Here is a 23,508-nt window from a genome sequence, read left to right on the forward strand (position 1 = left end):
ATAAATGCAGAAATATGTTGCACGCTTGCCTTCATGCCATCGTTTCCTAAGTGCATATAGTTGTGAAATCCTGAATTAATTGAAAAAAATGTTCAAGGCACACCCAACCCCAATAAACACTGCTCCACATACGTGTATTGCTTCCTGCTACATGACCAAAGTACGCAGTCACAAAAAAAACACATTCCATAATTTACAAAAAAAAAAATCTTTGATATGAATCTAGAAGCTTAAATGTTTATATAGCAGTGATCAATGGTAATCTGGATACCGAGTTATAAACACAGAATAGGACTAGAGGAATCAGTGACACTCTAAAAAGAAACTGGAAGGGAGACTTGCACTGCAGACTGAGGAGATGCCTATTAACCCAAATACATGTTCCAGAACTAAGATTCCCTCTGGCATGGGCTCAGGCTGCCATTGTCTGCTGAGTAAACAAAAGAGGACAGAGCCAGTGTTTTGCTTTGTTTGAGGATACTCTTGCCTGCTTCCCCAAAGGACCAGAAGCCAAATGTGACTGGAGGAGTGAGGGGAGGCAAACAACGAGGGGAGGCAATTGGGTGCAAGGCAAGAATGAATATTTAACAATGACGAGGAAGCAACGACCATGGGGAAGCAAGAAAAAATACCTGAATGTGAGCACAAGCAGCATAGGGACATTAATTATCCAGTTCTTCAGTACTTGGTCCATGCTCCATCAAAGGGACATACACATGAAGCAAAAAGTAAAACCAGCATGTGCTCACCAATCAGAAGCAAAGAAATGAGAGTGATGATGAAGTGAACAATGGTAGTAACACGTGAGCTCCAGGCCCTTTTTATTTAGTTTATTTTTTTAAAGAAACAAAAGATCTTGCAAGCAACAGAGCATGTGCTGTCCGGCAAGTCCTAAAAAGGAACAGAGAGGAAGAGGCAAGATATTAGAAACAAAATTGAAAAAGTCAAGGTTTGGCAGCCTTTGCTATGCTGGAATATTTCCAAAAGTGCTTTCTTGTGTGATGCCCTGAAAATGTGATTTTTATTTCTTAATAAACCACATAGTCCATAGAAATAAACAAAGTCATGATCTGTTATTACCATTTTGACGAGAAGAACCATGGAAAACTGAAACCGTCACAACAAAGAACTGAAGTGCATGGAATTAGGAGTCTCCCTCTAGTAACACTCAATGTCTTAATGCAGTAGTAGGTAGTTTACGTTTTCCTCACTAGCAGGGGTCACAAACCTTCATCTTCCAAAGCCAATAAATGCTGATTGATGGCCATATCTTCGCAATGGGTAGGGCAGGAAGGATGGTATGAATTTCCTATGATTCAGCAAGGCTAGCCCGAGACATTGCGACAAGCCTTAATGTGGTAGGGGACTTTTCCCGGCTGGCATGGCTCAGCACACTTGCATCTTCTAATACCGAGAAAGGCAGATTCCTGGTAAAAAGATCAACAATGCGAAGGATTAGCAGAATGTGGCCAAGTGCCCAGGAGTCTGTGAGGCTAGCCTGACACATAGAACCAGCTTTAAAATAGTAAGGGGTTGTAAATTTTGTGCCCACAATGTGCCCGTGTATCCCAAGAACAGAGTTCTAGAATGAACAAGACAGGCAAAGGCTCTGCTCTCCCAGGATAGGCCCGAGCTTCAGTATCCAAGAGACACAAACTCACCCTGCTGGCTGAAGCATTCAGAGGGGTTGAATTAGGAGCTGGCTAGTACAAGAAGTGACATCTATAGTAAATTGTATTTATTATATTTACATAGTGCTTACTACCCCTGACGAGTCTGCTATTGTTTTAGTTCAAAGTTCTCTTGCTGGGGATGAACACAGAGTTAATGGGCATGAGGATGGGATGAGCTGTGGGAGAGGGGTAGAGTGAGAATAAATCAGATAAAGGAGCTCAGAACTTGTGGAGGCATATATAAAAAAAAGTGTTTTTCACAATTCTCACATGTCAGAGACGAACTGGGGTAAGATTGAGCAAATTGAGCACTACCAAACTGGTGGCATTCTTCATACCTGTGGGAAATAATGGAAGCAGGGTAAGTCTCCTTCACCGGTTTTTCTCTTGTTTTTACCATAAAATGTGTTTCTCTACCAATAATGAAAGTGGAAGTTGGTCTCAGAGAAAATTCTAGAAGGCCAGGAAGATGCCTTATTATGCAAACTAGAAAGAACATGAGTCTCTGGGATGAACAAAAAGTACTGGTCGTGCATGAAGGTAGAGGAGGAAAGCAGGTATCAAGGCAAGACTATTTAATCTTGTAGTGTCAAAGCAGCAACCTACAAAGTGCTTCGTCTCTCACCCTCGCATGTGAAGGGTGCCCGTCTAGGTGAGGTGTAAGTTAAGACCCAGCCAGGCTCTTCCAACTAGTTATCCATGCCTTTGAGAGCATGAGAGGGCTTCGGCCTTGCACAAGTAGGTGAAGTTCAGGCCTGTTAAAGTCTGTGTAGTTTCTGCTGAGGTTGCCAGCCTTGATTGCTTTTCTTTATGTTTCACATGGTGCATTTATTAAGCAGTAGGCAGTGCCCCTGTCTTTCAAAATAATTACATTTCACCAGTGATAATAGATGTACGGACTTAATACCCAGTAGAGAAACGAGTCATCCGGAAGTAAAGGATTCATTATAAATGATCAGTGCATGGAAATAGCTTGTGTAAAACTCCAGCATTAATCGTTACAGGGCTGCATGTAAGCAAACTACATAGTGTCTGCAATAAGAACACGTGGCATAGCCAGCTTTCCCCACATTACAGCAGATTATTATTGGAGGCGAGACGGTGGCAACAACTGGACCGCACAGAGAGGGAAGCAAAACAAAACAAAGGCCTGGCAGGAAGTCGACCAAAGCGCGCTTTGAAAACAGAGGGCAAATGAAAAATGCCGGAAAAGAGGGGACATCTGTACAGAGCGCAAGACTTCTGAGTACAGAATTAACAGAAACGAAAATCAGAGGTAACTGGCCTTCTAGGACATGTCGGGATTAAAGTCCTTATTCATGCTGAGGGGTCAACGCTGAAAAACGTATGCTGCTGCTGGCAGAGGCGTGGCATCTATGTCGTGAATCAGCAGTTAAATGTGCTCCTTACAGGAGTGGGGATGTCCGAGTTTGATTAAGTGGCTGGCTATATTTAGACGGAAATAAAACATAGCACAGTGCAGATTGACTGCTTAAAGTCAGCCAGACAGAATGGCGATTGTTTCACCCTCGACATTCCTGCTTCGATGATGAAGAGATTAGAGGGCACTGTGTCTATGCGTGCCAGGGACTGAGAGGCAAGGCTAGGAGCAGCTGCTGCCAGGCCTGACAGACATTGTTCAAGCACAGGATCCCTCGCCTGCCAAGTCGGCCAAAAGGAAATAGAGATAGTTTGACCCATTCAAAACGTTAGATATTAAACAGGGCAAGCAGTTTCGAGTCACACCCTGCCCATAAACAGAGCTCTGCAGTTTAGCCACATGTCCGTGCAAACCACAGGCCAGTAATGGTTGTGGCAGACTGAGTCATCACATGCCAGATATGTGACTGACCCTAACCCAGGCCTCCCAGGATGCTGGATTGTCAGTCTCTGGGCCTGTCCTTTCTGGAAGTGTTACTTACTGCTGCACACCCCTTGTCGCAATGTCCCCCACGCCATTTGTACCCCATAGTTAAACGGGCGCTGGGCAAGTAGCTCTTTTGGCCTCGGCTGGCTTTGGCTGCAAAAGCAAGAACGCACGGTAAGGGCAAGGGTTCCGTCAATACCTGCAGACCCCACATGTGTGCCGCGTACCAAGGCACTGGCACTCTTCCATACACAGCTCGGGAGGCCGCAAAGGCATTCACGGGTTGCCCTCCCTGGAGCAGAAGTTGGTTCTCCCGATAGAGCCCTCGGGCCAGGCTAACGGCCCGTGGTCATTCGTCAGCCGCTGCCTGAAGGCGTGTTAGCGCCGCCGTTTATCCAAGCAGGGATGGGACTACTGCTCCAGACCTTGAAAGGTTATGATTTTGGGAGCGGCGGGGTCCTTTATACCAGGAGCCAAGGTCTGGCGTTCCCTCCGCGCCCATGGAACAGCCAGTTACCTGGTGATACTCTGCCTCTCTCAAATTTCAATCAACCTCAGGTCGATGTAGTGGTCAAAGGTATCAAACCCCAGCTCACTGTCCTCAGTAATCTCCTTCCCATTCCTACAAAATGATCACAGGTGGAACCAGTGCTTGAAGTGGAAAAATAGAAGCGCAGGTACTCTGTACCAGAGTACCTGCTTGTTTCTGAGAAGTGCCGGTACTCTCCAATTAAAAGTATTACGTTTTTCTTGAAAAGTGCAGGTACTCTCTCTTTTAAAATAAAAAAGTGCCGGTACTCCGTACCGGACAGTACCGCCCATTTAAAGCACTGAGTGGAACGGACAAGACCCCTGGCCGTGGCATGCCTATGTCATTGCCAGATCTTTATTGGCCTCCCGCAAAACCCCATCACAAGATTACATCTATAGAAACTAGAAGTTATTACAGTCCAGTTCTGACGTCACAATGCCTGCTGCCGGAGCCAGCAGCTGAGGTGAAAGGCAGCTCCTACCAAAAGGACCTACCTCCAGAGCAACCCATTTAAATCCAGGTATTACTAGTAAGGATACATCAGTCCAGCGGAGAAGATGACTAGGTGCACATGGAATAAACTTTTTCCCAAGGAAAAAGGACCGGTGTGAAAAAAAGTCTCTATGAATGTCACAAAGGGATCTGAACACGATCGTCTTAGCTGCTGGAAGCCATTGAAGAATACCCAAACGAGGAGGCAGCTCACGTCAGCCAATTTAGCTGCAGCATTTTGAATAATTTGGAGCCTCTTTGTTTATCTTTCATTCCATTCATCGTTCCATTCATCTGAGAATGAAACATGGAGGCGGATGCCAGAGGGCACAAGGTCAAAGACTGTGGAATGACAACAACCCCACCCACAGGCTGGGTACCAATCATCTATGAATCAGAAAACTCTTGAAAACAGAATATTTCACTACTGAATTGTAAGAAAACCCATTACATCCAAGGTTGTGGCCAAAAAGCATCAGATATAGGTTTTATCCCTCTAACTGGAGTCCATCGCATCTTGACTTTTCAGTTACCTATACATTGTAACTTGTGCTCTGAAGTAACCATAAGGCCACACACAGTACTCTACAAAACTCATAATAAAAATATAGCGTGAAACAATAACGAGCAAGTGATCAAAGTACTATGTGAAAGAAGTCTGGGGTCCATGTTCATCTCTCGGTGGGGTGCTTCCCTTTCGGATTACAGCTACACATCCCTCGCCTGTCTGGCTTGTGGCTCCACGGTAAGGCACATCATGGCTTCAGGTAGTGGATCTACTGAAGTACCTCTCCCCATACTGCCCTCTAACTGACCATAGCTCACCTCCTGTATCAAGTTCTACTAGAGGGGCTGATAGGGAGGGTAGAGGGGGCTCCTCAGGATGTAACATACTACCGACTGCTTGAACTACGCGCAGTCCACTCAAACTAGATTATCTATAACCAGTGCTACAATTTTATACATTCATGTCTCAAGCACATACATATGTGTTGATGCAATAGTGCTTTCAAGTTGCACTGGTAACGGGAAGACAGAAAAAACACAAAAAGTGATGGGTGCCATGTGTATATTAATTTCAGCTGCTTATAACTACTGTGGTCTATATTTCATTCCACTTTTTTGGCTCACAATGCCACTGCACAGGTGAATTTCATGCAAATCGGCGTTGGCCCTGCCCCTTAAGAAATATTTCAGCCTAAATTGTCTGGTCAAGCCCCCTCTGAGCAGGAACAAAAGTAAGCTCGGAATGCTTTCGGCTTTGCTGGGACTCATGACTGAAGCATAGGTTCTCAAGTTTACATCATATATAGATTGGGGCTCAAGTCTGGGAATACCCATTACACTCAGGGCATCTCACTGAGAAACATAACAAGCATTGGCAAAGCAAATAGGTCCAGTCTAGGCTTTGCCGTGGAATTTGAGCCATGTTGTACACCACAGCTGCTGTTCAGCATGGCTAAAAGTTAGTGGTGTTGAGGAGAGTGATATGGAATGGAATAGAGTGGAGTGACAGAAACTGTCATGGAATGGCACAGAGTGGAGTGGAGGGTTGTGGAGTGGATAGTAATGTCATAGAGTGAACAGGAGTGTCTTAGCGTGGAATGTTGGGTTGTAGAAAGAACTGTCGTGAAGTAGGGTGGAGTGAAGTAGAGTGGGGTAGAGTGGAGTATAGTAGAGTGGAGAAGAGGGAAGGGGTGTGGATGGACGCAGAGTGGAGGGACATAAGCTGTAGTAGAGTGGAGTGGTGTGTCAGAGTGGAGTGTTGTAGAGTGGAAGGTCGTATCATGTCACGCAGTGGAGTACAGTGGCATAGAGAAGAGTGGAGCAGAATGGCCTTAAGAAGAGTGGAATAGAGTAGAGAGGCTTAGAGTGGACTGCAGAGGCATTGAAAGGCGTGGAATGGAGTGTCCTAGAGTGGAAGAGCCTAGAGTAAAGCATGTGTGTGATTTTTTTATTGCGCATCTAACAACCATTATATAGTAAAATACCAAGATTTTAAGATTTGGATACAGATATTAACATGCATAAATAAATATTACAGTAAATCATACCACTGAATTCCAAATTTTCAATATAATGCGCTAACATTAAAGTGTTGAGTGTTATTCATGTTGCATGTGCACATTTAAAAATATCTAGAAACAACCCTACAAACTTTAGAACATATGTCATAGTCCACCTACCCACCACTCTAAAACAGGACAGTGAATCTCAAAGTCTGCCTGCTTCTATACTCTCTAGTCAACTGTGTAAAGAAACCTGCAGCATAATTCTGCAAATAATTTATAGCAGGTAACAGTGCATACCCTATACCGCCAGCATTAAGCTAGCTTAGAGTGAAGTGTCATAGAGTGACGTAGAGTGGAGTGCCTCGGAGTAGAACAGAGTGGAGCAGCACAGAGTGGAGTAAAGTGTGGTGGAGTAGGGTAGAGTGAAGTAGAGTGGTATAGAGCGAAAAGTGAAATTAAATAACAAATACATTTCTAAAGCACTCTTTACCAAAAGGTATCAAGGTGCTGCGTCTAAGAGTAGAGTAGACTGGTGAGTCAAAGTGACATATCAGAGTGGCATGTCAGAGTGGTGAGTCAGAGTGGCGAGCCATGGAATGGAGCGGCATCGAGTGGAGTAGAGTCGTAGAGTGGACTAGATTCATAGAGTGGAGTATAGTCATAGAGTGCAGGGGAGTGGAGCAGAATGGTGCAGAGTGGAGTGTCAGAACGGAGTGATGCAGAGTGGAGGGGTGTAGCGTGAAGTAAAGTGTCAGAGTCGAGCAGACTGGAGCAGCATAGAGCGGAGTGCCATAGAGTGGAATGCAGCAGCAAAGTAGAGAAGAGCAGAGTGTCAAAGAGTAGAGTACTGTAGAGGGTTGGAGGGAGTCAAGTGGAGGTGAGTGGAGTAGAGAAGAGTGGCGTGGAGTGAAAGACGCATAGAGTTGAGTGGAGTGTCAGAGTGGAGTGATGTAGAGTGGAGGGGCATAGAGTGGAGTAAAGTGCTATACAGTGGAGTGTCATAGAGCAGAGTGTCGTGGAGTGGAGTGCCATAGCATAGAGTGGAGTAAAATGTGAGAGAGTAGAGTGGCGTAGCATGGAGTGTCAAAGAGTGGAGCAAAGTGTTAGAGTGTAGTATAGTGGAGTGGCACTGAGTGCCGCAGATTGTAGTGTTGTAGAGTGGAGTGTTGCAGAGTAAAGTGATGTAGAAGAGTGGAGTACAGTGTCATAGAATGGCGTGGTGTAGAGTGTCGTAGAGTGGAGTGTCATGGAGTAGAGTAGTGTGTCATAGAATGGAGTTTTGTAAAGTGGAGTGGCACAGAGTAGCATAGTGAGGGCAGAGTGGTGTGTAGTGACATAAGGTGGAGTGCCTTTGAGTGGAGTAAAGTGTTGTAGAGGGGAATAAAGTGTTGTAGAGTAGAGTAGTGTGGAGTAGAGTGCTGTGGCATGTCATAGACTGGAGGGGCATAGAGTGGAGCAGAGCGTTGAGGAGTTGAGTGTTATAGATTAGAGTGTCGTAGAGTGGAGTGGTTTACTGTAGAGTGGAGTAAAGGGTCAGAGAGTGCAGCAGAGTGAAGTAGAGTATTGTGTTGCAGACTGGAGTAAAGCAGAGTGGCCCAGCAGAGTGGCCCGTCAGAGTGTTGGGCAGTACAGTGGAGGGTCGTGAAGGGGCATAGAAAGAAGGAGATCGAGTGGAGCAGTGTATAGTGGAGTAGAGGGGCATAGAGTGTCAGAGTGGAATAAAGTCGTAAAGTAGAGTGTCTCAGAGACAAGGAGCATACAGTGGAGGGGTATAGAGAGGAGGGCCATAGTGTCGTAGAGTGGAGTATCGTAGAGCACAGGGTTGTAGAGTAAAGGGGCGTAGACTGGAGTAAAGTGTATTAAAATAGAGTGGAGTGATGTTAAGTGAAGTAAAGTAGTATTGAGTGAAGTGGTGTAGAATGTCAGTGTTGTGGAGTGTTGTAGACTACAGTGTCAAAGTGGAGGGGAGTGGCATACAGGGGAGTGGCATAGACTGGAGTAGAATCTGAGTGGAGAGGAGTAGAATGTCGTAGAGTAGAGTTTCAGAGTGGAGTGATGTAGAGTAGAGTAGAGTGCAGTAAATTGTCAATAGAGTGGTATAGAAGGGAGTGCCAAAAAGTGTAGTAGAGTGGCATGTAGTGTGGTAGAGAGGAGTGTCATATAGAAGAGTGTTGTACAGAGGAGACAAGTGTATGGAGTACAGTGGCTTAGAGTGGAGTACAGTAGTAGAGTGGAGTGTTGTAGAGAAGAGTAAAATGGCCTAGAGTGAAGTGGAGTGTCAGAGAAGAGTGCCATAGAGCGTTGTAGATTGGAGCATAGTAGTGTGGCATAGACTGGAGTGGCGCAGGGTGGTGTAGTGTGGAGTTGAGTGGCATAGAGTGGAGTGCTGTGGTCTAGAGCAGAGTGCGTAGCGTAGATTGGAGTAAAAGTCATTGAGTGCGTAGATTGGAGTAAAATGTCACAGTGGAGTAAATTGTCAGAGTAGAATGGCACAGAGTAGGGGGGAGTGTCGTAGAGTAGAGTGTCACAGAGTAGAGTGTCACAGAGTAGAGTGAACTGACGTAGTGTGGAGCAGCGTACAGTGGAGGGGCTTAGAGTGGAGTAAAGTGTCATACAGTGGAGTGGCATAGAGTGCCAGTGTCATAAAACTTCATAGATTGGAGTGTCAGAGAGGAGTGGCACAAAGTAGAGTAATCATTGAATGGAGTGGCATAGAGTGGAGTAGAGTGAATGGCCTAGGGTGGGGGGGGGGGGGATCTAGAGTGTAAGGGCATAGAGCAGAGTGTCATAGACTGTCGTAGAGTGGAGTGTCATACAGAGGAGTGCCAGAGGGGAGTGTCAGAAGGGAGTGTCATAGGAGGGAATGGAGTCTGAGTGGATTAGGTTAGACTGGTATGGCACTGAGTGGATAGAGTGTCACAGAGTGGAGTTATGTAGAGTGGAGTGTCATAAAGAGGTGTAGAGTGGCCTACAGTGAAGTGGTGTATAGTGTCGTGGAGTGAGGTAGAGTCGCACAGAGTAGAATGGTGTGGTGTAGAGTGGTGTGGAGTGGCGTACATTGGAGTAGGGTGAAGTGTAGAGTGGAATAGAGTGTAGTGTTGTAGGGTGGAGTGTCAGAGTGGTGTGTCATAAAAGAGTGGAGTAGAGTGTCAGAGTGTAGTAGAGCGGAGTAGAGAACTGTGTTAGAGCAGAGTGTCGTGGAGTGAAGCAACAGAGTTAATTAGCGTGGCGTAGAGTGGCATCAAGTGGAGGGACATACAGCGGAGTAAAGTGTCACAGAGTTGAATGGCTTAGAGTAGAGTGTCGTAGAGTGGAGTAGCTTAAAGTGGAGTATGAATGGTGTGATAGTGCACTACCATTAGAGACAACACATTTTCAATTGAAATGACCATTACATTTGCACAGACATACAATTGTACTGTGCAGTGCTAAATAATGTGTGGAAATGGCATCACCTAGAGTATTTATCAGTTTTGATCATATTAAAATATTTGTTTTGAGCAGACTTCATATTTCCAAAAAAAGGTGCTTCAGTTGTGTTTTTCCAATTTTTATACAATCTGAAATATTTGCACAGCTCATTTGCAGATATTTAAATGTTTTTGTGTGCTAGAAAAAAGCCCTTCCTTTCCTACCACCAGATTATTAATGTTAACATTTGTAGAGTGCGCAAATGCCAAATGGGGTCTTGGTGCTAGTGTCAAACATGAACCTAAGAAAGAAGGCAGCACAAGAGCTAGTTAAGCAGTGGGGAGAAAAAGCCAGGTTTTTAGTTGTTTTCCGAAATTTAGAGGGTTTGGCTGTGCTCCGAGGCGGTCAGGCATCGCATTCCACCACTTACATGTGAAATAAGAGAAATGTCTTCCTCTCCAGGATGCCTTTTTTATTCTGACAATGACAACCTGTCTTGCTTCACTAGATCGCAGGGTGTGTGTAGGTATATACCTTTGTCAGATAAATCCTCACACTCTGAAGTCAGAGAAAGAAAACAATAAGCTCCCTCAAAGACGGAGCCTGACATTTGACCTCTGTCTTTGAATGCACAGCAAATGTGACAAGTTAAGGAGAAAATGTGAAGGTCTGTTTAAAGAAAGGGAGCTTTCGTGGAAGAATACAGTAAACAAGCTATGCTCCATGGTGGGATAAAGACATGCTGAACAGCCTAAAACAAATAAAGCCAGAAAATAGAAAGCAAGCCAATGTAAAATACAAACCACAAAGCCAATGGTAACCAATGAGCGGAATGCATTCTTATGTCAGCTTTCAGAATGTCCCCAAGAAGTCATTAGCAACCAGACAGCTGCACTGTCTGGTAGGCGTCGACCTACAAAAAGTGATGGGTGCAATACTTGAATTAATCTCAGGCACTTGTAACATTTGTGGTCCTCATACTAATTACCAGTGGCTGAGATTGTTTTTGACGTAAAGACAGAACATCGTTTAAACCAGCTCTAGTTAAATCTCCAGTGGAGGATGAAAGAAGCTGCAGGTTGAAGAGGACTGGCATGGGTCTGGCAGGCTTGTTGTTAGGAATAGCTATGACTGGACGGCAGCAAGCACCATGCTCCCAAGCGTGTCTTTCTGCAATGTAGCAAGTTACTGTACTGCAGTCTTTGTGGCACTTAGAATGTGTGTAACGGCCAGAGCTGCAGACTTTGGAGCTGGGGAACCAGGTTTGAGTTTTGGCGTCAGCTCAACACCCTGGTTCTGGGCAAATCCCTTTATCGCCCCATGCCTACCAAAAATTAATGTGTCCTTGTGTAACGTAACTGGTGATCATCTAAAGCGCTCCAATACCTTGTGGTCAAGTTTGCGGTATTAAATCTGCAAAAAATAAAAATCTGAGGCCCAGTGCACTGCTGCTGCACACATGGGCTACTAGGATGAAATATGCTGCACAATACAAGGTTAAACTATGGTGATCCGTAGGGGCATCTACAATGGTGGTTTGTCTATGAGCGTAAAGCAAATCTGCTCCGCAGCAGCCTATTTTATTTGTAAATTTTCGGTTTTTATCCAAGCAGTCTGCTCTAGCTTTTGGAACTCCCCTCGGGGTGTAAACTGGTTTATTATAATTATGAATGTTTATTCGTGACTGAAAAGGGCAATCGTAGGTGCTTCCATCTTCAAAGGCACTAAGAACTCTCATCATATCATGGCCGCATGAAGCAGTGTTCATGGGGGTGACTGTAGAAGCAGACATCTGCAGGGATGAAGTAGTTTCCATGGATACGAAACAAAGCATAAAATCTGGAGCAAAAATGAATTTGGAAAAAATATACTGTTGGCAGCGTAGATAAAAGCAAGATTGACAAAGATGAAAAAATGAATGGGGAGAAAAGAAGATATTAGAGATAAAGGAACATGACAAAAAAACGAAAGGGAAATGAGAAGGGACGAAAAAAAAATAAGGAGGAAGGAGATTGAAGCAGGAACACAAGATAAAAACAAAGGAGAGAGTAAACAAGGATAAATGTGGAGAGCTAAAACAGTAGAAGGTGATAATGAGAGAACGATGGTGGGTGTAAGAGGGTGGGAGAACATGACACGAGGCAAGAGGCCGTTAGAGGCAAAACGAAAGATGGGTGGTTGCGACAGGTCGGGGAAGAGATCGAGGGCTGGTGAAAGGGAGAATAAGAAACAGAAAATGAGAGCAGACAGCGGGAAAGGGAACGGGGTTAGATCGGTTTCTAGGAAAGTGAGGCATGTTCGGAGAGAGAAAATGTGAACATGAACGTGACTGGCTACAGGCTGCTGGTAAGAAGCAGGAAAATATGAGAGAAAAAGGGAGACACGAGAGAATGTATGAATTGGTGCCAGCACAGGCAGAAAGGCGCGGAGGAAGAAACGGAGAAGAGAGGAGCCCTGCAGAAGAGCATGAAGAGTGGGGTTTGAACAGACGGTGTGAGAGAAGCAGAGAGATGTATGTGTCACAGTTCCCGGCTCTGCAGTCCGCCCACGGCCATCTGCTGTTTCTGGAGGAAGCACGCGCTGCGACCAGAGGACACGAGCGCACAAACACCGCGTGCTGACTATGCAAACAAGCAGGCCACGGGGTACTGCGACTCACTGAGCTGTGGAGCAACCTTTAAAGGAGAATAACTGAATTCTCTTCACACATCAAAGTGGGCCCCTTCGTTTGTAGGGCCTGGTTATGAGTCAGGTAGGGAACTATTTTAGGGTGGGATACCACTCCACCTAACCGCGACTGCTCCGGTGTTCCCAGACTTACCGGAAGCTGGAACGAACTTGCAAATAATATGAAAACAAGCATATGCCAAATCCATTCGTCTTTGTCATGTTTTTAATATGGTGGACGGCAAGTCATTTACCGAATTAGTTACTCGAGTGTTTGTGGTTTAGTGCCTGATTTAAGGATTTTGTGTGAGGAGGGACAGAATGAATGTGAAAGGGAGTCAGTATGAGTGAGAGAGTAAGGTTTTGTGTGTCTTCATTTGCTATGTTTACGAGTTTGCCCCTGGCATGGCATACTCAGTATAATCCCGGGCCTGCGGCACCAACCAGGGTAACATGCTGCTGCTGACACACTAGAGGAAATTCTTGGCATAAGGAACGGTACCCAAAGCAAAATGCAGGCCCAGGCATACTAGAGGTAGTTGCTGGAATGGGCTCCTGTGTTAAAATGCCGGCAATTACAATCTGGAGGAAAGTCTTGGCATGGGGGCACCAGTGACAAATTGCTGGTGCTGGGACATTGGAGATAATCCCCGACATAATGGAGGGCACCCAAGGCAAACATGGAGACCCTGAAAAACTAATGCTTGACATAAGGGGGCACATATAGGGAAAAAGATAGTGCTGGCATACTGGCGGTAACTGTTTGCCTCAGAGAGGACGGCCATGGCATATTGGGGCTTAGGGGAGCAAATATCAGAGGTAACATTTGACATTTGGGACAAAATGAGTAGCTCAATGGCAAAAGTCTGATGCTGGACTATTGTAGTAATTTTTGGCATAAATGGCGGGGTTGGGTGTTGGTTAGCTATAACAAAGTGCTGCAATTGGCACAATGGAGGGCATTTTTAACATATGGGGAACTCTCAAGGTAAATTCTGAAAAAATTAAAAAGAATTCCTGGCAAATATGACACCTCAAACACAAAAGGTGATGGGAGGTGGCATGGTGGGCAAAAGAACAATAGATTGGAATGGTACCCAGAGTGATTGCCAGTGGTTAGATTTATTGCAAAAGCATACCTCTTGTCATCTTGAGTATTTGTATTTGTGTTTCTTGTACAGCGCATTCAGACCAGATGTATGGAACCGCTATGCGGGTAATAAAGCCCGAACTATCGTACATCTAGAGGGAAAATAACAATTTCTTGAGTTGCTTACGAAATGGAAGCAAAAATGAGATTGCTCTAATCTCATCTGGAAGGGAGTTACCTAGTTTAGCCCCTGCTGTTGAGAAGACCCTTTCTCCCCATTTTACTTTATGGGTCCTCAGAATCTTTGCTAATCTACGGTTTAATGATCTTAGTGAGCAACTTGGTATGTACCAGCTAACATGCAATGATGCACCAAGCTCATTAACTGTTATCTATGTCAATCTGAGATATCCGCCAATCTGGCCCCTTGATAAAGAAAGAGGAACTGAGATGAGTGGAGAGTGGCTGATCAGGGAGCACCGGGAAGGGACATCAGGGAAAGGGACATCTACCTTCACCTGTCTTCAGGGCGCTTATGTCCATCATGACGCCTAGAATTCTGTGGTGTCCAACAGGAGTGCCCCCAGTGCATCCCGCTACAGAACCAGGCTCTCCTTCACTGCAGGGCTGTGACAGCGCCTCTAACTGTGTAAAAGAGATGCTGCAGCTTCATAGACTAATCATGAGAGTATCATAAGTGACAGGTACACTCAGGTGCCTTTGTGAAACAAACGAACACCTTCAAGACTCCTCCTCCTTACCCCAAAAAAGAGGCTACATCACAATGCTTGACTGGTAAGGGGCTGGTAAATGGTACTTTGGAGTAGTAGCGCTTCAAAGGCCTACACAAACAAGCCCTGTAGTCTTCATTCATAACTGACATGCTGTTGTAGCTAAGTTTCTGAAATTTTGACACAGATCACACCTGCCTGCACCCCCCGTGTGTTTGTTTTACGTGTTTTGTTGACATGTGCAAAGTTCACACTGCTGGATAAACTATCTGAGCTCTCCGGCTGCCCCGTGACTCGTACATAAATTATTATTATTTTGTTTTTTTTAAAACAGTACCTGCATAGTCAAGTAGTCAGTGGAAGGACACAGGCCACTAGCCAGAGGCCAGTGACCAAAAGGTGTACTTGGTCCAAGCTCCACACCACAGCATGGAGAGCCAAAAGTGGAGCAGAAAGTGAAAGCAGACAAATTGCTGGCCAACAAGTAGCAAGTAAATTAGAGCGACGTTGGACTCAACCAATGGTGATATATGTAAATAAGGGGCAGGTTCTAAGCTGCTTTAAAGTTTTTTTTTTTTTTCAAATACAAAAGACTTTGCAAGCACAGCTCAAGCCCTGTGCAGGCAAAACATAACAAGTATGGGAACTGTGATGCTGCATGCAATGGGGATAGGGCAATAAGCATGGGGGCAAGGTCAAGCACATGGCTACAAAAAAAGATATTCTATAACTTTTTTGGGGTCTTTCACCTTCAAGTAACAACATATCAAATAACACACAGCTTAAATGAAAAATAAATGCAAGTTAAGGTAATGAGTGGGAAATACACTGTTGTACACTATGAAACTATTAGTTAATGCACTGCCAAGGTCTGTGTACATAACCAGAGAGCCACAGAACTGAATCCAGGTTGGCGCAGTTGAGAATAGTAACTTGTATATATTTAGTGCTACATGGCCCAAGTCTGTGACAGGAAGCACTGTAAATATGTAAGTCATTATTTTAAAACGTCACACACAGTATAAGATAGGTTGCTACAAAATGCGCAAAAAGGTTGAAGATAAAAAACGTGCTTCCAAAGTGTAGATTTTAGTAATACCCAGACTGTATAACACACTTCACAGCCATGCACTAGCACTCAAAAATAATAAATCTGTGTCATCAGGAAGCTTTAAGTGATTCCATCAATTAAAGCCAATAACAGCTTCCAAGCACTCTTTACATTTGCTGATGAACCAGTTGTGCACATTTACATTTCCTTTTAGGCAGCAGACACCCTGGCAAGAAGGCTTGATTAGCGGTCTTCCTCTGTCCCAGTTTCACAGCATAGGAGACTCCCAGCCTTACACTTCGCTACAGCATTTTAACCACAGAAATTAACTGTCCAGGACGGATTTCTATTCACAAAAGTAAGGGAACTGTATTTCTTAAATCACAAAATTATGGGCAAGTTGTGCCCCTCAGATCCCCCACTTCGATCACTGGCAGGAACACTGGGACCCATTTTACCAGCCACAAAGACCTGACAGCAAAACTGGCTTTGGAGCAAGGAGAGGTGGTGGGCACAGGCACAGTCCAGAGTCCATCTGGCCCTATTCTGTGGTACAGGAAGAATGGAAGGCTCCCCTACTCCCATAGTATTCCCTATCCTGGATGTCCTGACCCACAGCGATTCCCCCTCCCATTAACCACCTATTTTTTAGCTGGTGGTAAATGTGCTGGAATTGGAAAGAAACATTCTCTGGGAACCCATATATCGGGAGTCACACTGTAGCAGAAGAAAGGGGTGGAATTACAAGGGGCAGAGCTTGAAAACCGTCTGACAGTCAATTTATACTTTTACTTAAAAAAACATCCGCAAAGAAATTGGCGACAAGGATATCAGACAGTAAATCTGTTTTAGATTACTTAATTGGTCACAAATAGGCTGCATTTTAAAGTATCTTACAGGGTTAACACACCTTCTTCAGAGACTAATGTGTGCCTAGCAATTCTGAGGGTATTATATTAGCAGTAAGATAACTCTAGTGGTTAACAGTTCTGGAAAAGATCGGTGTTTTGTCCAGTCACAGATCTGACTCATTAAGGAGCATAGGGGGTTAAATGTGCATACAGCAAAACATGGTGTCACATGCAGTTCACAGACTTGTATTTTTTTCAAAGATAGGTAAAACGGCTACTGCTTTTGACACTGAGATCATTTTGTTACTTCAGTTCACAAGTTGTAAGCCTTCAAATATAGTACAAAGCTCTAATTACCAGCGTCAGCTGTAAACAAACTGTACGTTATGGGTTTAGATTGTTATTGTTTTTTCCTCAAACTGATGGTATTCTAAGATTGCAAAGTAAGTTTTTTTTTAGAAGTAATACAGGCTTATTAGTATAGACAACCACAATCATTATGTTGAGCTTTATATGCTGACTTTCTGTTTCGCGCGAGAGTTCACTCTTAACATATAGGGCTTGATTTACATCTCAGCAGATGAAATACTCTGTCACAATTGTGACAGCTATCCCATCTACTGTGTTATGATCTCCATAGGATACAATGGTATCGTAATACTGTGGACGGGATATCCGTCACGTTTCTAGCAGCTATTCCCTTCTGCCAAGATCCTAATCAGGCCCATAGGGTCTACAAGTATGGATGTCGTGTAATTCCCACACCTTATAAGTTATACCCTCATTGTCTTATGTAACATTTCCTGTACATTTGTTTACACGTGGGTATGATATATTCTGCCTGTGTGTGTGATGTAAAGCACTTTGACACCCTACACTGGGATGAGCAGTGCTATAAAAGAATTAAATAAAAAAACTGATCAGATAAAAGGTGCTATTCATGTCAATTGTGTAAATAGTCATACTGATAAATCTTGCATTCCTATAGAGCAAGCACATCCCTTACATGGGAAGTTGAACAAAGTTAAAAAAAACTGCCTCAAAATCATAGTTTCTCTTAAGTACTTGTGAAGTGATAACATGCTGTGTGCCTTTGTTTCCTTTCAGTGCATTGGCATGTAGGTGGTAGGCTCCAAAATGATACTTGAACAAAAGAAGAGCTGATGGCCCTTTAAAATCAGGCTTCTGCTTTAGGCCCAGCTGGAAGTATAAATAATAAAGGCCCCTCGCCACCTGCATTTTGCTGTTCTGAACAGAATGCAGGCAATGTACGTGCGCTGCTCTTCTGTGTCCTATTGTCAGAAAATGGCACCAAGACAAATTCATCCTATTTCCCTGGGTCGTCCGGATCCCAGATCTGGCCAGAAATAGCAGCAGGAAACCAGGATCCGTTGCGATTCCTCTACTTTCCAACTCTGATTGTGATTTACATGCACATTTTTACCAGGTAAGACCGAGATTACCAGCCAGATTAGTATTTATGTTGCGACTCCATAACCGCCCCTAATCACTATCCAACTCGTAATCAGATCCTAAGGGCGTGTATTATGGGCGTGTATTCTTTTCCTATGCTCTCTGAAAATACCCTGGTCTTTTCTTCTAAATCAGACTTATGCAAGCCCCCTCAGATTGCACTTCTCGTTCTTCTGCCTCAAGTACTTTATTCCAAGACTCCAGTTAGACCTCCATTCCTTCAGGCGTCTTGATCTTACCAGCCACTTCATATGCTAGCCGATATCCTGTCCAGGTCATCCCATGAAGAACTTCATAGTAAACAGTTTCTTGAGTTGAGGCTCATGTTTAACAGGTAAGACCAGATATGCCAGCTAGATGTCATCCGTCCACCACTGGTTAAATGAGTGCTGGCCATCCCCACCATCGCCCCCTTCACAGACGTATAGCTGATACTATTACCCCAGCAATGCACCGTTCAGAGGTGAATAGCTTAAGGCTTTTTCTCACTATCTCTCCATCCATGGGTTGGGGGGAAGGTTGTGCTCAGGGGTGCCTGACCAAGACCATGCCTCTACTCCTATGAGAGGTGCCCACCCAAAACCATTCCAGGACTAGCAGTCGATTCAGAGTTTCCTGGAGGAAGGAATTCTCTGTGCTTAGATTACTTTATAGCTGCCCGACTCAATGCAATGTTATTTATGCCATGATGTAGTTTCAGAATGCTAGTAAACCACAGAGGGTAACCCAAGAACCCGATCGGGCTGGGTAGAAGATAATCATTACATACAACACAGGTAGTGTGAGAAAAAGTGCTCGTGATAGATAGAAAGAAGAATAATACATATTCCAATAGATCAAAAACCTATACAAAAAAACATTAAAAACAGTTGGTTGGTTCTTTGCTGTTTGCTGCATTAAATCCATTCCATATCCTCAGAGAGTCTAAATCAATTGCTTCAATCCTCCAAAGATACTATGCAGAGACCAATCCAGACTATGATATACCTGTCCTTTGGTGTGTTGTGTTATCAGACGGGCTGTCCATATAGGATGAATATATTAAATTAATATTTATGTATAAGTAAATAAATGAATATTATATTTGTATGAATTATTAGTTTGTTTGTCTTCACCTGTGTTGCTGTATGATATATAAATAATTTGTTTTCCCCCGTTAGGGCATTGTTGTATGTAATGGGTAGTTTCAGAATGAGTAGCGACATTTTCTTAAAAAGATTTATCACTGTTTACATTTCAAGGAGTCAAGTACAGCAGCAAATTACACAAAACTCATGCCCTGGAGAACAGGGCTCTTGATAGCCAAAGAGGAGAGCTAGGAGTTAAAGAGAACTGGCCAAGAGAAGGAGTGTGGGGGTGCAGGTAAGGATACACAGAGTGCCCCTGCTACTCACATGCTCGTGTAGAGTCGCTGCCCATTTTGCTGGTTCTGAAGGCGCGTCTTGGCCAGGTCGATGGGAAATACACAGGTGACACCAATCAGCCCTGCAATGCCGCCATTAATTAGCTTGGCCGGTAAGCTGTGAACCCAAGAAAGCAAGGAAAGTTTAATTAGCAGTGGGCTAGCAGCACGGGATGCATACACCTTGCATGGAAGCGGACACACCCAAATCAATGCAGAATCATATAATTGGTACAAGGTTCAATTGAGTACAACTGGCTTCTTACCTCATCAGCTGCTTCCTAGGAGAATAACCTTTGGCAGCTTTCCAACAGACACATTTTCTAGCCCTCACCTTTCCTCCACACCACCAAATACACACATGTACACTGCCAACTACTGTCACCTGATCCTGGGAATCAAGGGCACAAGGCAGCAAACTAGCATGCACATGCATCCAGTGAATCATGCAATAACGTGTGAAGTGCGGAGGAAAGATGGTTAAACAGTTCATAGCCCCTTTTATTTTAGTCACATCACCACCTGTGAGCTCAACCCTTGTTACACCTCCTATCTTAATGCTTCAAACCTAGCTACAGGTAAAGTTCCTTACCAGGTACTTGAAAGGAGAAGGCTGTATCCCAAATAAGGAACAAGGAATTTTGCGATCCTAGACTCTCCTGCCCACTTGCACGGTGTGAGTGTCAGCAACTTAATGAATGTTTGGGCTGAAACTCAGACACAACAAATTCTCAGTATTAGCTATGTGGCTCTGAAGATATTTACAGCCCAGCAAAGGAAATAATGATAATCAATCGGATGGAATGCCAAGACCAGCGGTCAGCCATCATCAACCAGTTTACCTTTAGCATGTCCAGTGCACACTCAGAGATGGAAAATGTTATTGTTTAACCCCCTTTCAAATCCACTGTACTAAACTGAATTTGTTGAGAGCCTGAGCATGTTCTATCATATCCTAAAAAAATCATTTTCATAAGTGCCATGACAAGAAACATGTCACTTCGACACACACATCCAAGTGTTAAATAGCTTTTTCGGGGTTTCTATTTTAGTTTAAGAAGGATGAGGATTAAAATGTATTTTTACACTTGGGTTTACATACATATATACATACATATATATATATATATATATATATATATATATAGACTGAATTAACAATTGCAATTGAAACGGAGCTTCATGTGATGTGTAGGCATGTGGTTATTAGTGTACTTTAGTCATGCCACATTTCCTATGCCGAAAGCCATTTTGAACAAAATGGATGCCATCTCAGTCACTCACTCCTGTTAGGTGGTACCTCCACTTCTCCCCCCTCGCCCACACAAATTCTGTCTCCACCAGCTTCATAGAGTACACAGTTCAGCGGATAATATAATTGTCAATTCTACTGCTGTGGTTGTTTTACTAGTGTTGAATTTGCTATGGTTCAGATGCAAGGGTCCAACAAATATTATAAACTGTTTGTCTTCACACTGGATCCATTCATTGAGAAAAGGTCCTATTGTTAATGTTTCATATTAGTTAGAACATCTACGGGTGACATTAGCATAGAGGGTGTTGAATGTTTTTTTCTTAATACCAGCATGGTGTTTATGTTTAGGTTAATGACGTTTATTTCCTTGTGTTCTGATTAGCTGAAGAAACAACATTTTTGCTCGTACCACAGTGATTTCACAGTCTTTCTAATTTACTGTGAAAGAATTGTGTATAAGAACCCCTTCATTATGGGGGTGAGCCAGAAGACTTTCCTGCTCTACTAGGGGTGCTACCTAACTTCTTTCTAATTATGCTACTCATTTGGGACTTAAAATGGTTTTCTGATTTTGCATTCTTTGTATAACTTTGCATCTGAGAGCCTTCATGGTATTGATTCTGTACCACTTAATTTTGAAATCTGTAATAAAATCCTTCAACTTTTCATTGATCTAGAACTCAATTTTTGAGTGGGAACAGTTTTACTCTGCTAATTAATGTTTGTGAGGTGCTTTAACACACAATTTAATCTGTGGGAGAGCTGTATGAGGTAACATGTTTGAGATGTTCAAATTTTGGGATGTCTAAAATTTTAGGGTATGGTTTTGCTCCCACACATGCAGAGGCACTTGCAGATCTCCCACACACGCACACATTTCGAAACCAGGGCCACTCACATTACATCTTAATACACTTGTAATAAGATAGGCAGGATATTAATCACATTTGTGATGGAATACCCATCCGCCAAACACTAAATGAGTCCCTAGGAGCATAATCGGCTTAAGGAGCAAACAGCCAGCAATGGAGACACCTGTTAAACTTCAATCTACTAACAAATAAACGTCTGTTGGACCTTGGCAGCATGGTAACTTTCCACTGCAAATGTGCACAATATTCCCAGGAACAGTTTTGTCCATCCAAAAAGGTAGAAATTAGCAATTTGCACCTAAGCCAGAAATCGTTGATGGAGATTCCACAAAATTCTGACACACGAATATTGCCCAAATTTGAGTATGAACCCATCAGCAGAAAACCTGTGAATGAATTATTTTAACCTCGACTCAACCCTTCAGCACATTGTTCACAGCCTTCAGTAACTGCATAAAGAGGAAGCTGCTGGGCTTCACTGCCGAACTGGCTTTACTGCTTACTGAATGAACGCTGGGCTGACTCCCAGAGCAACCCACACACCCTACTAGACAAGGATATGAGGTAAGAGTGCTAGAAGTAAGTGTGCCGCTCACCATGTAGCCTCCATTGTGTGACCCAAGCTGCTAAGGGACAACCCCTTGGGAAGAAGTGCAAATTCTTACAATAGCCAAGCTTACTAGTAGACAACTTTGTTTAGAGTACACTAGGAGGGAAATGCAGTTATGCTTGTTTACATATGCCTGTGGCATAAGCTGATGTTTGAATCACTCAAGTGTACGGTTTGTTTATGGATGCAATCCCATTCTTGAAGGACACCAGGAAAACATCAGAGACAACCAGTGTCACTTGGATCTTATCAATGGGCACCTCTTGTGGTGTGGTAGGTAAGCTGGTCTGGATCAAGTCTTGGTCTAGCACACCTCTCTCATCAGTAGGGGAAATGACTGGTGGTTAACACAAAGCGGAGTGCTGGAAGAAAACCTAGTTGATAATATCTTCCCTCACAATTAGGGCAAGCACAGAATTATCTGTCCACTTAAAGGCATCCTACCGAACCTTCTATTACAGGTCTCCAAGGGGTGGAATGGGCAACATTCTATAGGAACTGGGGGTGGGAGGTCTGCAGTTCTCGCTGAAGGGCCATCACTAGATGACAAGGGAATCTTTAATCGCATCTCCTCCCTCTTCTAGAAGGACATTTAGCTATACATACCGGGGTAGTATGCAGCCTTGTACAAATTCAGCATCAGCAGCTTCCTGCGCAAAGTCCCAGGGATTTCCCCTCACTCCACACAGGGCCAGTTGCACCAAGTTGGTGAGAGATGAGCTAGAAGCCTCTCTCATGGTTCATTACAAAGGAAGGCAGCAGTGTCTAGCTGAGCATCACATGGCTGTGGGAAGTCATAGCTCAGTCTGGAATGCTGGACTGGAGTGTGGATGTTTGAGAATGGCTGAGAGTAGCAATGGGCGGGGTTGGTTTGACGTTCAACCTGGACATCTCTAGCCTCCCACACAGGATGTGAGCCTCACACCCTGAAAGAAAACAGCCTAGATGGACCCTATTGACGCCAACGGGGTTTCACTCAATGGGAGTACATTTGTTTTGAAATAAAAATGTTCACTCGTGGACTATCAGAATAAAATGTTTGCGAGTGGCCTTGCAGGAACCGAGAGGTGGCTGATGAACTGGACAACTGGTGCGGAAGAAGGGTGAGATCTGATTCGGAGTGCACAAGTGAGCTAGAAGGGTGTGTGGGAGAGGGCTCCAGTAGGTAAGAAAAAGGGGAACACAGGAAGTGAGAGAAAGATGGGCGAGAGGCAGATGGAGAGAACGGAAAGTGTGTGAGAGAAGGGAGGAAAAGAGAAATAGAACTAGAGAGACAGAAAGAAACCGTGACAAATGCAGAACGCACGAGCATTTCTTTTTTAGATGTGTATATTTTTCAATCTACGAGTACAAAGACCTATCTTCACACAGCATTCTGATTTGGATTATAGTAGTGCCTGTGAGTACAGTACTGCACTAAGAATAAAACTCTCCATGAAGTGTTATGTAGGAATACAAGATCTTTAAAAACCCTCCTCTTCTTCACAGTATCACTACCTGCTGTCTTCTCGCCTCGAAA

The 23,508-nt window shown here is 43.9% G+C and overlaps 1 protein-coding gene across 5 annotated transcripts in view; it reads right to left on the minus strand.

Annotated features, from left to right (window-relative positions):
- Positions 1-23,508, minus strand: part of SLC25A22 (solute carrier family 25 member 22) — a 179,496-nt gene that overhangs the window by 71,455 nt on the left and 84,533 nt on the right. For all 5 annotated transcript variants that reach the window (XM_069223107.1, XM_069223105.1, XM_069223104.1 and 2 more), the window contains one exon: positions 19,245-19,370. In XM_069223107.1, coding sequence (XP_069079208.1) covers positions 19,245-19,246 — 2 coding nt within the window. In that variant the 5' untranslated portion in view covers positions 19,247-19,370. The remainder of the gene's footprint in view (positions 1-19,244; positions 19,371-23,508) is intronic.

Source organism: Pleurodeles waltl, chromosome 3_1 (assembly GCF_031143425.1).
Source record: "Pleurodeles waltl isolate 20211129_DDA chromosome 3_1, aPleWal1.hap1.20221129, whole genome shotgun sequence".
NCBI lineage: Eukaryota > Metazoa > Chordata > Amphibia > Caudata > Salamandridae > Pleurodeles > Pleurodeles waltl.